This window comes from Pseudorasbora parva, chromosome 12 (genome assembly GCF_024679245.1).
Source record: "Pseudorasbora parva isolate DD20220531a chromosome 12, ASM2467924v1, whole genome shotgun sequence".
NCBI lineage: Eukaryota > Metazoa > Chordata > Actinopteri > Cypriniformes > Gobionidae > Pseudorasbora > Pseudorasbora parva.
In genome coordinates this window covers 1,536,963-1,552,500 of record NC_090183.1, presented here as the reverse complement: position 1 = coordinate 1,552,500, position 15,538 = coordinate 1,536,963, and the positions used below count along the sequence as shown (strand labels likewise).

The 15,538-nt window shown below is 38.6% G+C and overlaps 1 protein-coding gene across 3 annotated transcripts in view; it reads right to left on the bottom strand.

The window, feature by feature from the left end:
- The window catches only part of LOC137093404 (zinc finger E-box-binding homeobox protein zag-1-like), a 70,766-nt gene that overhangs the window by 20,614 nt on the left and 34,614 nt on the right, over window positions 1–15,538 (bottom strand). Inside the window, exons 1-2 of one of the 3 annotated variants that reach the window (XM_067458216.1) lie at window positions 9,639–9,760; window positions 1–137 (exon numbers count right to left, since the gene is read on the bottom strand). The exon at window positions 1–137 is cut by the window's left edge and continues 67 nt beyond it. In XM_067458216.1, the coding sequence (XP_067314317.1) occupies window positions 1–81 (81 nt within the window). In that variant the 5' untranslated portion in view covers window positions 82–137; window positions 9,639–9,760. Of the gene's footprint in view, window positions 138–9,378; window positions 9,514–9,638; window positions 9,761–15,538 lie in introns of those variants that run through there. The other 2 variants (XM_067458217.1, XM_067458215.1) reach the window with 2 other exon arrangements.

The window sequence follows — 15,538 nt, the reverse complement described above, 5'->3', positions numbered from 1 at the left end:
GACGGGACTTCCAGGATCCGTTCCTTCGCTGGCCGTCAGGCTGACTTTATCCTGAGCATCTCGGCTGTCCAAAACCTCCATCGCCCAAACGCCGGCCTCATCCTCGCCTTCAGAGCCCAGACAGCGCTCCACGTCACCTGAGCACACAACATATTAAAGGGTTAGTTCACCCAAAAATTAAAATGTGATGTTTATCTGCTGACCCCCAGGGCATCCAACATGTAGGTGTGTTTGTTTCTTCAGTAGAACACAAATGAAGATTTTTAACTCAACCGTTGCAGTGTGTCAGTCATATAATGATGTGAATGGGTAACAAGTCTATGAGAGTAAAAAAAAACATGCTTAGACAACACACACACCCTGCTGCTCTTGACAACACACTGATGTCTTAAGACACGAACCGATCGGTTTCTGTGAGAAACACAACAGTATTTGTTATTTTTTTACCTCATATCCCGACGAATCTCATCTAGTGTTCCCATCCGTCATTACTTCTGTCTGGTGAGGTCAAACTGGAGCGATCATAGATATATATATATATGTATATATATATAGATTCCTCATTAGTGCCTTCGCGATCGGCCAAATGAAACATCTATATATATTGATCTATATATTTTGGTTAACCTTGGTTGTGTTTAAATGTGCTCTATAAATAAAGATTGATTGATAGGATCACGGCCTACAGTAATATATCGCTCTCTAAGTCTTTAAAAGGCATACGGTTTATTGCCATGACTCGAGTATAAAATCAGTTTTTAATATGAACTCTTAATCAGACATAATGACTTCTTTACACCATAGAATGAAAATAAAAATCTGACTTTTTTCTTAATTGTGAGATCTTTTTTTTTTTTTTGTCTTTATATCTCACAATTCAGAGAAAATAAGAAAAAATTGTAACATATATATAAATATATAAACTGGCAATTGTGAGAAAAAAAGCTTCAATAGTTTATTGCCATGACTTAACTATAAAATCAGTTTTTAATATGAGCGCTTAATCAGACATTATGACTTCTTTACACCACAGAATAAAAAATTAAAAAGGTAATTGTGAAGTTTTATCGCGCTATTCTGACTTTTTTCTCGCAATTGCGAGTTATAAAGTCAGAATTGTGAGATATAAACTCGTCTTTTTTCCTCAGAATTGGACTTTATAACTCACAATACCAAGTTTAGATCTCACAATTCAAAGAAAAGAAGAATTGCAACATATAAACTTACAATTGAGAGAAAAAAGCTTCCATAATTTGTTGCCATGACTTAACAATAACATCAGTTATTAATATGAGCTCTTAATCAGACATTATGACAATCTGTTCTCTTTACCAGAGTCGATATAAAGGGAATATCAACCTCTCTCTCGTGTCAAAACTCATTCCTGGACATCACACTTTCCAGGACAGTTTAAATGTTCTCTAATCTGTCATCAATTTCCCAGGACGAATGGGAACCCTGTAATGCTATCAGATACAATTTTTGATTTTAATAATCTATCAGTAATTATAGAAATGCACAACTTAGATGAATAAATGCTGTAGAGGTTTATTTTTCATTGTTAACTAAATAATATTCATATATTACAATATCAACTTGCATTGCATTAATGCATTTAAATTGTTGCCACAGTATTTATTTAATTATTCATTCATTCATTTGGAAATAATGATAAAATATTAATACTTAACCTTCATGCTATGAGATCCCACCACAGCATGTTAAGAGTCTCAGGAATATAATATTCGCAGACTAACAGTTTTAACCCTAGTTGTCAAGAGTTAAGATTAAGATCTTGTGAAAAAAAATGCATTAAACGGAACAGATGAAAAAACACGACAAGTGTGAAGTTCTCAGAAACCAGAGAAAATGTCAGCAATGCCAATGTAAAGACTAAAGTGAAGCATAAGATAAAAGAAGGAATCCTCACAGACACACACACACACAGAGAGAGAGAGAGAGAGAGAGAGAGAGAGAGAGAGAGAGAGAGAGAGAGAGAGAGAGAGAGAGAGAGAGAGAGAGAGAGAGACTCTAAACCTACCCATCATAAAAACTCCTCCTGTGTGATTTATAAGCCTTTTGTAAAGTGGGGCCATGGGTAATGTCCTCATATTTCACCCTCTCCTGTAATACCTGTGTCATACCCATGGCATTATACACATTTGGGTCCTCATATGTCACAAAAACATGCCCACACACACACACAAACACACGCACACAAACGCACACACATACACAAACACACACGCACAAACACACACACACACACGTCCCCAGATGTTTGAATTTTTATTCGGGCTAATCGCTTAAATCTCGTAAAAAGTCACAAATGTGCAACATGAAGTAGATTAAACGGAGAACAGGCTGTGATTCACATCAGCTGGCGTTTAGACACGTATAAATAGACTCATTATAATTTTCCCAAATGGGAGTCGGGGTGAAGCGTGCATGAGAAACGAAGCCCTGAAAGCTGTTCGGTTTTCATTTACACACGAGATCGCGGCCTTTGACTCAGAAGTTCAGATGCGTAACCTATTTAATGTGTTCATGTGTTGATCAAGAGCCGTATGACTGAGCACATCAGTGGGCGAGGCGGAACCGAGAGCGTTATCTGTCATGCTTTGATGCCCTTTAACTAGTAAATATTACACTTTACTCATCAACTCGTTTTTGCTGTCACTCGTTATTTAACTACACTGAATGATCTTTTTATTAGCATTGATATATTTTCAGCAGTAAATGCAACAATTAAGGGACACACTGTAAAAAAATAATTAGAAAAAAGTTAACTGGTTGCCTTAAAATTTTGAGTTAATACAATGAACATTTTTTGAGATTCGACAAACTTTATTCAAATGTTATTAAACGATTTGTAAGCATATTGTGTGTTTTATTTGTGATTGACTCACATTTTTACTTTCAATAAACTCAAAATTTTAAGGCAACCAGGTAACTTACTTTTTTAAGTTAAACCAACAAAACAAAACAAATTTTTTTTACAGTGCACTTTATATTAGGTGGCCTTAAATACTACACTGTAAAAAATATTGTTGGTTTAACTTAAAAAAGTAAGTAACCTGGTTGACTTAAAATTTTGAGTTTATTGAAAGTAAAAATTTGAGTTGATACAATGAAGGAAATTGGTTTAATAAATAGAAACTCAAAATATTATTGTATCTGAACCACATAAAAAATGTGATAAATCATGAAAATAGCACAATTTGGCTGCATCATCACAAATAAAACACACAATTACCCAATATGCTTACACAATCTTTTAATAATATTTTAATAAAGGTCGAATCTCAAAAAATGTTCATTGTATTAACTCAAATTTTTAATTTCAATGAACTCAAAATTTTAAGGCAACCAGGTTACTTATTTTTAAACAATAATTTTGTACTAAAATTGTAACTAATCATTTGATACTTATTGTGTACATACATGTTTTACATTGTACTTAAATACCTGCATGTAATTAACTTCTGTATTTACATTTATAATTACACTTTTGACACTTCCCTTACACCTAACCTTAAAGGGATACTTCACCGCTTTTTCATATTAAACTGTTATTCCCTTAACTTAAACGAGTTGACACACACCTCTCTCGTCTCAGTGTGTGCTCTTAATCTCTCTGACATGCGGTGACGATCTGATAGCATTTAGCTTAGCCCACTAAGCCCAGTTCATTCACTATGGTACCAAACAGAGATCAAGTTAGAAGCCACCAAACACCTCCACGTTTCCCCTATTTAAATACAGTTACACGAATAGTCGAACGATCAAGTATGGTGACAAAATAAATAATGGCGCGTTTCTAATTGGATTAAAAAGGAGAACTATAATGTATGGCGGAATAGCACTTCTGAGAGTACTTCAGCTCGGCGCAGTAAAAAGTCCCGGCCGAAACATCTTCCCTCACATCTCCCCCTCACTCTCTCATTTCTGTCAATAGGGAGGTGTGAGGGAAGATGTTTCGGCCGGGACTTTTTACTGCGCCGAGCTGAAGTACTCTCAGAAGTGCTATTCCGCCACACATTATAGTTCTCCTTTTTAATCCGATTAGAAACGCGCCATGATTTATTTTGTCACCATACTTGATCGTTCGACTATTAGTGTAACTGTATTTAAATAGGGGGAAACGTGGAGGTGTTTGGTACTTCTAACTTGATCTCTGTTTGGTTCCATAGTGAATGAACTGGGCTTAGTGGGCTAAGCTAAATGCTATCAGATCGTCACCGCGTGTCAGAGAGATTAAAAGCACACACTGAGACGAGAGAGGTGTGTGTCAACTCGTTTTAGTTAAGGGAATAACATAGTTTAATATGAAAAAGCGGTGAAGTATCCCTTTAAACTCACACACACACACACACACACACACACACACACACACACACACACACACACACACACACACACACACACACACACACACACACACACACACACACACACCTGTCCCTAACTCTACCCTTAAACTCACACACACACATACACACACCTGTCCCTAACTCTACCCTTAAACTCACACACACACACACACACACACACACACACACACACACACACACCTGTCCCTAACTCTACCCTAAAACTCAAACACACACACACACACCTGTCCCTAACTCTACCCTTAAACTCACTCACACACACACACACACACACACACACACACACACACACACACACACACCTGTCCCTAACTCTACCCTTAAACTCACACACACACACACACCTGTCCCTAACTCTACCCTTAAACTCACTCACTCACTCTCTCACACACACACACACACACACAAACACACCTGTCCCTAACTTTACCTGTATCCGCCTCAATATCAGCAAAAGTGTTTTGCAATATAATATGAACACAGTAGTTAAGGCCACCTGATATAAGGGACCCCTAAAGGGGGGGGGGGGGGTGAAACACTCAGTTTCAGTCAATCTCATGTCAATCTTGAGTACCTATAGAGTAGTATTGCATCCTTCATATCTCCGAAAAGTCTTTAGCTTTATTATATTTATAAAAGAAATACGGGCTGTACCGAGTCTTTCCGGAAAAAACGAGCGCCTGGAGGCGTATCGAGTGGGCGGAGCTAAAGAATGACGAGGCGTATCATGTGGGCGGAGCTAAAGAATGACGAGGCGTATCGTGTGGGCGGAGCTAAATAATGACGAGCGGTGACGTCCTCAAGCGTGGAGAAACCCATGGCTATCGATCTCAGCTAATACAGATATGATCCAGAATCAGATCCGGAGGCTGAAATAAACTGAACAGGAGAAACAGCAGCAGCAGGACGTCCGTCTCTGTGGTATGGACTGTATTTAGTGGCCTGTCAACATTTGTGTGTGTTTACTCGCAGTTTATGAGGACATGATTCGGTTTATGGACTATTGTATGCGACTAAACCTTAGCAGTAGCAAGCAGAACGGTTTTGCACGTCCGACTAGTGTAACGTTATACAGAGAACAGCAATGAAGTCCGTTAGCGCATTTGAATGACGAAGCACGCGATCGTGTCGTTTACTGATGTTTACTCACGCGACGATAGCCGACAGCACAGACATCTGAAGCAGTTTAACTCACCGGCTGCTTCCAAAGCAGGACCGAACCTTTATCGCTGGGACCGCTCCGTCAGAAACACACTTCTTTGGTATGATTTGGTGAAGTCCTGACAGCAGTGACCGTGGAGATCCACTTCTGCGACGCGACTGAAGCGATGTTGTGAAGCTTCCCGTCATTTCTGCGTTCAAATCGGTTCAGATGCAGCGCTGCCTTCCCAGAATGCTGTGCTGAAGCGCTGAAGTCGCTCGACGTCACCCATAGGAATAAAGTGGAGCGCGGCGCGGACTATAACGACAGAAGTGTTCACGGACGACTGGATCTGCAGCTGAGAGTGTTCATGGGCGTGCATTTCCTCTCTCGCTCTAGTCACGCGAGCGCGCACCCTACCGGGAGAAGAGCCCGTACGGCCCATACAAGGACCTTCCGCTCTATTAACGTCAAGCCGACCCATACTCGAAAAAAACTCTCCGAAACTTGTGAGACACCGGAAGGAGTATTTTTGACACAGAAATACTCCATCAAACATCCAACATTAGTTTTTGAAACTTTGTCTATGTTTAGGATGGGAATCCAAGTCTTTAACAGTGGAAAGCTCAGTATGCAGAAACAGCATTTCACCGCCCCTTTAAAAATGCGTTGATTATTAAACATATTCATGTAATTATTGCTGATTTCTGGTATTGTTGCACTACAAATATTATTCATGACTATTTTTCCCACCTTTTCCATGTCAAATGCATATGATTATTGCAAATCAAATATTTGCTGGCACTCATGTAAAGTATTAAAAGCTGAATTTTTAGCTGGAGTGTGAAGATAACATTGGCATTAAAGCCGATTGTGCTGCGGTGGATCTTTCATCATTCAGACTGTGTGTGTGTATTAGTGTGTGTGATCATTTGGGCAGGAAGCTACAGTTTCAATTCGACTGTAATGGAACAAACAATGCAGTGCTGACGCATGCAGTGTGTGTGTGTGTGTGTGTGTGTGTGTGTGTGTGTGTGTGTGTGTGTGTGTGTGTGTGTGTGTGTGTGTGTGTGAAGACCCACTGCTCTTATGAGTAATACACCTCTGCTCGAAGTATGTGTCAAACACGTGCTGTTCCCACCGGTTCACTGCGGAAGCATGCACACACACACACACACACACACACACACACACGGGCACATATATTGACCAGGGTCTTTCCATTATGACTGTGCAAAATAGGGGCGATCAAAACAGCAGCAGAGATGAGTGTCACAGCTTTCATTTCATTTCATATGGACACACATATTAGTGTGTGTGTGTGTGTGTGTGTGTGAGTGTGTGTGTGTGTGTGTGTGTGTTATCTCTTGATCTTAAAGGTTTGGACACAATGACACAATTGGTTTGTCATGATCTTTAAAACATGCTGATCTCGATTAGTTTCGCATGCACCAATGCTACATTTCTTTTCCCATCATTAACGTGTTTTCTTCACTTGAACGAATGTGTTCATTGTTTCTGCCTTAAATTAATACAGTGCTTATTAATACACTGTTAGATAACTGTGTGATTTATATATATGTATACACATTTCTGTGTAACAGATCACTCAAAACTGTAATGTAGACGCACGCATTTTCTGTGGAGATGCTTTGAAACGTATTGTTAAATCACTGTATACATAAATGTGATTTGAGTTTAGTAGACACACACACACACACACACACACACACACACACACACACACACACACACACACACACACACACACACACACACACACACACACACACACACACACACACACACACACACACACACACACACACACACACACACACACACATTCTGCATTTTTACTTTCTCATAAAAACTCCTCCTGTGTGATTTATAAGCCTTTTGTAAAGTGGGGCCATGGGTAATGTCCTCATATTTCACCCTCTCCTGTAATACCTGTGTCATACCCATGGCATTATACACATCTGTGTCCTCATATGTCACAACATTGCTACTTTGGTGCATGTGTGTGGCATCCAGTTGTCATCGTAGAAATGTTTTATTATTCAGCATTTTTAATTTGTAAACAAACTCTGATCAATTTATATATATTACTGCTGTCAAATCGATTAATCGTGATTTATATAAATCTGTGTGTGAGTGTGTGTGTGAGAGAAAGAATGTATGAGGGAAAGTGTGTGTCTCTCTCTCTCTTTGTGTGTGTGTGTGTGTGTGTGTGTGTGTGTGTGTGTGTGTGTGTGTGTGTGTGTGTGTGTGTGTGTGTGTGTGTGTGTGTGTGTGTGTGTGTGAGAGTAAGAAAGTCTGTGTATATTTAAGAAAAATTTTTTTATAATTATATATAACATGTATATTTATATATAATATAAATTGTATAAATATATACAGTATATACATGCAAATATTTCTGAAATATATACATTTATATAAACATAATAATTACACACAGTTTACATATGTAAACATGAACTTTCATGTTGGATGCGATTAATCGATTTGACAGCACTAATAATCATATATATATATATATATATAAATATACCGGTATATATATACACACTCTAACACTTTTGGATTTGGGTCCAATTCTCACTATTAACTATTAAAGACTTTTGCCTTAATAAACTCCCAATTACTGCTTATTAATATTTAGTATGGTAGTTGTATTACGGGATGGATTAAGGGATGTAGAATAAGGTCCTGCAGAATAAAGCATTAATATGAGCTTTATAAGTGCTAATAAACAGCCAATATCATAGTAATATGCATGATCATAAGCCTCTAGTTCATAGTGAGAATTGGACCCTAAACTAAAGTCTTACTATAAATATACATACATATATATATATACATTAGATTGGTAGATCTATGTTGGTCTCAGAGTATCCCATGATGCACCTGATGAATGTCCAGTGTGATCAGGGCTTTAGTCTGGAAGGAGAAGAAGCTCCGATCGCTTTCTGAATATGATCATATTTCACTGCATTTATGAGCTCTATCTTTTGACATGAGTGTGTGATCATGAGCGGTTGGTGTGAGCTGTCCCGCTTTACACTCGCATTCGGACACACACCCGTCGGGACGACTCACTTCATCTGTCTGGAGTCAAACACACTCTCACTTCAGTGTGTGTGTGTGAGAGTGTGTGTGTGTGTGTGTGTGTGTGTGTGAGAGAGAGAGAGAGAGAGAGAGAGAGTGTGTGTGAGAGAGAGTGTGCGTGTGAGTGTATGTGTGTGTGAGAGAGAGAGAGTGTGTGTGTGTGTGTGTGTGTGTGTGTGTGTGTGTGTGTGTGTGTGTGTGTGTGTATAATGGCAGACATCAAGGAAAATATGCATTTTGTTATCAGCATTAGACCTGCACATAACAATAAATAATATTTAAAATTTTAGTTTGACTTTTACATCTCTCTATTTTTTATTTCTCTCTGCCCATGAAAGTTATTCCGCCGTTTGCTTTTTAAAGTTTTTTTTGATGTTGTTCTAATTATTTCTAAATAAAAATTGCATATAAAAAAAAGTGTTTTCTTCTCTCATCTCATTTGATTAATTTAGTCTGAAGCCTGCATTAATATTTTATGTTCAGTAAAGATAAATACCTACACAGCTTGTCACTCACAACATTTGAATATACACATTAAACATGGGATTATTTCATTCATGAGCTGTATAAATGTAGTCTGAATCCGTGAAGTGCTGCATTCGTATTTTCATAATTTAACAAGACGATCAATATTATAATCCTGCACATTGAGCCTGAAAATAAGCCTGATGTAGATATTGTTATCAGAGCGAGTTTAGTTTATCTCAGAATGCAAAACCAAACCTTTACTTTTCCCTTTCAAGCGTGTGTGGTTTCCCTGAGGCGAGGCATCAGACAGGGCTGTCAAACTCGTGAGGCGTTTCAAAACGTTCCTTTCTTGCCAAAACACGAAATCACCGCCATTGAACACTCATCTACTCGCCTAAAACGGGGCTAGAATGATGAAGCATGAAGGAGCAGAACACGAGAGGGAAGCAGCGCAAGATGGTCGCACAGATCATGAAGAGCGATTATTAGGACATAAAAAGCCAAACCACATGTGTTTTTACCTTCGGTGAGGTCACGTCCGTGATTAGTATCCTTTAGAAAGTATGCAGTGTCTTGAAGAAGCTCAACAACACGTTCAACAATTCTCTGACTCGGCTATTTTCACACTATGACTGAGTCAGACATACACACCACATCACACACTCAACGCCTCCCACAGCTCACACTATAGAAACGTCATCCGCGCCTCTGTCCCTGAGCCAGGGTCAAATGTGCCAACACACACACACACACACACACACACACATACACACACACACACACACACCGTCCGCAGCGTTTGCATCATCTAAGCTTGATTAAAGGCCAGTCATTTCACACCCAGGCTCTGATAAGGTCTGATAACAGCGGCTTCCTCATCTGAGCGCAGGTGCATCACCTTCTCTCAGTGTGTGTGTGTGTGTGTGTGTGTGTGTGTGTGTGTGTAGGTGTGGGCATGTTTTTGTAACATATGAGGACACAGATGTGTATAATGCCATGGGTATGACACAGGTATTACAGGAGAGGGTGAAATATGAGGACATTACCCATGGCCCCACTTTACAAAAGGCTTATAAATCACACAGGAGGAGTTTTTATGAGAAAGTAAAAATGCAGAATGTTTCCTGTGATGGGTAGGTTAAGTGTGTGTGTGTGTGTGTGTGTGTGTGTGTGTGTGTGTGTGTGTGTGTGTGTGTGTGTGTCAGTACAGAGATGTTATTTCTCTCTCACAGCTCAACATGTGCATGATATACAAATATAATATTTTTTATTTTCAATATACAGCTCTGGAAAAAATTAAGAGACCACTTAATATTGATTTCAGTGGTCTCTTAATTTTGTTCAGAGCTGTATACACATACATGTATATGAATTATTTGTTGAACATAAAACCTATTATGTGCATGATATATATATATACACACTGATGATCTCTTGATCACGGCTCCTGTTAGTGGGTGGGATATATTAGGCAGCAAGTGAACATTTAGTCCTCAGAGTTGATGTGTGTGAAGCAGGAGAAATGGGCAAGCGGAAGGATTTGAGTGAGTTTGGCCAGATTGTGACGGCTAGACGACTGGGTCAGAGCATCTCCAAAACTGCAGCTCTTGTGGGCTGTTCCCGGTCTGCAGTGGTCAGTATCTATCAAAAGTGCTCCAAGGAAGGACCAGTGGAGAACCGGCCACAGGGTCATGGGCGGCCAAGGCTCATTGATGCACGTGGGGAGCGAAGGCTGGCCCGTGGGGTCCGATCAAACAGACGAGCTACTGGAGCTCAAACTGCTCCAGAAGTTAATGCTGGTTCTGATAGAAAGCTGTCAGAATACACAGAGCAGCTCAGTTTGAGGCGTATGCGGCGGCATATTTATAAAATATACAATTATATATATTTTTTATGTTCAACAAATAATTTATATACACACACAACAGACCACTAATGTCATGTCTTCTTCTCAGGACAGTGAATGAGAAGAGATCTCAGCAATCTCTCATTCCCCAGAAAGCAACGTTTCAGATCTCAGTTTATATAATTATATTAATAGATAACGGATATAACTCACGAGAGAGAGCTGTGCTTCATGCTTCTGCTTGTGCATTTGTCTTCAGAAGAACACACACACACACACACACACACACACACACACACACACACACACACACACACACACACACACACACACACACACACACACACACACACACACACACACACACACACACACACACACACACACACACACACACACACACACACACTGCCCCTAAACCTACCCATCACAGGAAACATTCTGCATTTTTACTTTCTCATAAAAACTCCTCCTGTGTGATTTATAAGCCTTTTGTAAAGTGGGGCCATGGGTAATGTCCTCATATTTCACCCTCTCCTGTAATACCTGTGTCATACCCATGGCATTATACACATTTGGGTCCTCATATGTCACAAAAACATGCCCACACACAACTACTTGTCGTGTTTTAAAGCCACACAAACAAATACCCAGAACAATCAAAGGTCAAAACTCTGTTCACTTTAAATGTGATTCATCAGATCAAGTGTCTGACAGGCTGCAGGATCTTTTCTCTTCAGCAACACACACACACACACACACACACACACACACACACACACACACACACACACACACACACACACACACACACACACACACACACACACACACACACACACACACACACACACAGTGTTTGAATCAGGTGTTTTTATAAAGTCGGTTCTCCTCACGTTCCCACAGAGAATCACATTAACTACCAACACCAGCCACGACTAACCACAGACAAACTCAAACTAAAGCGTTTTCTAGTGTTTTAACACTTTCACTTTCTTTTTCTGCAATCTTTGGTTTTTAAAAGTGCTCATGCATCGTTCTTCACAATAAATGACACTCGATTTTTTGTATTTTATATCTTATGAGATGATATTATGGTATTTTTAAAAGCTCACACACACACACACACACACACACACACACACACACACACACACACACACACACACACACACACACATACATACACACACAACAACATATACACACACACACACATATCCACACACATAATGATTCTGTTTATGTTTTAAACACAGTAGTTCACTAACTTTAGCAGTGAAACGCAAGTTAATTATTAAAACTAAACAGCTGTTTTCAGAAATGTTTCATTTTTAAAGGCAACACTACTTAAAGTCTTGATGTATGATGCATTACAAAAGTATTTTAATGCAATACTTGTGCCTTATAATGCATTGTACGGCCCTTATGAATAATTGTAATATGTATAAAACATATAAAAAAAACATAGTGCTAAAAAACACAACAAACAACCAATTTCAGATGCAACAAGGAATATGAGAATATTAAACTGTATTTTATCTTTGGTTATAGCTATCAATTAACATATATTATGCACATTATGAATACATTATACTTAAAGTGTTACCCATCTTTCTTTACAATAAACGACAGCTTATACTTTATATTTAAGCAGTTAAAATGCAATTTAATAATGATGATTTAAGCAGTTCAAACCCAACAAAAGTCTTTTTCTGAAATGTTTAGTTTTTAAAGTGTTTGTGCATTGTCCTTTCAAAAAATAACACTTAATTTTTATATTTTATATAATGATATTCATGCATCAAACACTTCTAGGGCTGTTGCAATACATCGACATGATCGAAATATCGCAAATGTACATATCGCAATATGCATATCGCAACGGCACGCAATATCTGAATGATTTTATTAGGCTACATCAACATTGAGAAAAGTGAATGTTTTAGGTCGACAACACAGAGAGCAGAGAATCGACTGGGCACACGACTGGTATGGGACTTGCTTGATGTTAAAAAGAGTTATTAAACGCAATAATTTGTGAAAAACAATAAGATCTCGCGCTGTCTGCCACACACACACACGTTTGTTTTTGTGAATTGTGGGGACTCTCCATAGGCGTAATGGTTTTTATACTGTACAAACTGTATTTTCTATCCCCTTACACTGCCCCTAAACCTACCCATCACACACACACACACACACACACACACACACACACACACACACACACACACACACACACACACACACACACACACACACACACACACACACACACACACACACACACACCGAAACATGAATGGTTTGTGACTAGGGCTGGGACTTTAACACGTTAATTAAGATTAATTACGCAAAAAAAAAAAAAAAACTTATTTTTGCACCGCGTAACGTTTTTCAATGAGTTTCGACGGGCCGATTATACTGGAACACCAACCAGCGTTCACGAGTCACGACAACAACACACCATAGTAAACATGAGCGCAGAAGCTGATGAGACCGCTTTGCTCGGCCTCGTGGATGGGACATTTTGTTTTAAAAAACGAAAGGATGGAAGCGTCGACAAGAGCATGGTTGTGTGCAAGCTATACAACAAGGAATTAGCGTATCACCGCAGCACATCGAGCCTCAAATATCACAAATATGCTTTTGCTAAACTCAATGGCAAACATTGCACTGCTCTGCTGGACTGAGATAAATAAACTATATTTTGTTGATTAAGCTTATGAATTCAGTCATTATTCAATGGGATACTAAAAATACATGTGAAAAATTACTTCTCACCGTTCTCAGGTCAAATATTTATATGCAATTAAAATGCGATTCAATTCGATTCATTAATTACAAAGCCTCTTATTAAGTAGATTCATTTTTTAAATCGACTCCCGGCCCTAATTGTGACACAAATGTTTGCTAAAGCACAGCTTTTCACTTTCAGAAGCGATGCTTTCTTTTCCCAGAAAGAATGTGAAACACAAATGGTTTCATTCTCAGTTTAAAAATATTTTTTTTTTAAATAGATTTTACACACTAATTGCAATATCGTATTGCATATCAAATAGCACATTATTTAACAAGATATTGCATTTTTCTTCAATATCGCACAGCCCTAATAGAAACATAATTATTGTGCTTAGGTTTTCAACATAATAGTTCATTTCTAGACCTGTTGGGTGAACAACAGTGAGTTTCATCATTTTTCAAAATATCTACTGGAACGATTTGAGGGAATATTACTTGGACATTTTCTGGTATATTTCCTTTTTCATTAGTTCTGCGTGATCACCTGAGGCCATGGATTACGGTAAAGTGCAGTAAAGCCCCTAAAGCAGTTTGTCGCCCCTAAGAAAATTAATCTAATCTAAATTAATCTAAAGAAGAAAATTCAGGCCCCAATTGAACATTTTCTAGTGACTTGCATCAATTTCAATTCGGCCAACTGAAAAATTTAGATGTGATCAGTCACTAGAAAATGTTCAATTGGAGACATTTTAATTTTTTTTACAGTGTAAGTGAAGTAAGGGACTGTAATCCGATCTGCATGATCAGGTTTTGACACCGAGAATGCAAAATGCTCTCCATTAGGGTTGGCCCCGCTGAATCACACACTTCAGGGCTTCCCGTAAACTCACACAGAGGTGTGACTTAACACACACAAAAAGAAGAAACCTGAAGAGAAAACATGCTGTAGGGAAAGTGTTTGCATGCAGATGAGAGAAGTAGGATGTTAGTATGACACGAGCGTGTGTGTGTGTGTGTGTGTGTGTGAGAGACGCGAGACCCCTGACTCAGATAGTGCGAGATATGCAGCGGAAATTCCCTGCGCTGAAATCTGGCCAGAAACACGACGATGACAGAGACATTCTTCATATTAAGATAAACTGGTTTGAACTGGGCATGTGGGTGAAAAAGGAAGCAATATCAGTCGATTTAATCATGAAAACAACGTCATACGCCGGTGTGTGTACATACAGGCTGAATGAATAGACAAAGTGCATTTTGCATTATTTCATTTATATTTTTTGTTGAATTCTAGCTATTTATTGATCTTAATGTGAACGATTCATTAAAAAGCTTTTTTTTAACATTGCATTCAGATCATCCTTCGATTTTAAAGGCCAACAACTCCATTTCACTGAATGAACGTCACAATACACACGAAGAAAAGATCTGTCATCGTTTCCACTGCGACTTTTACACTGCAAAAAATGCTCTTCTTACTCAGTATTTTGTCTCGTTTCCAGTCTAAATATCTAACAATTCTTAAATCAAGACGCATTTACTAGATCAGTAAAACGACATGAGATATTTCTGCTTGTTTTCTGGGGGATAATATCTAAATGAAGTGAGTTTTTGCTTAAAGCAGGGACAATGATCTGCCAATGGGGTGAGAAAAATAATCTTGTTTCTGTTTTGGACGAAAACGAGAAACAAGATTGTGTGAGAATGCAATGTGTGTATTTGATCTACATTGATGATTGTAATGTAACATTTTAAAATGGACCCCAGGAAGACGAACTGATCGCATAGACCTTCAGCTAATGGGATCCATATTAATAATCAATAAACACT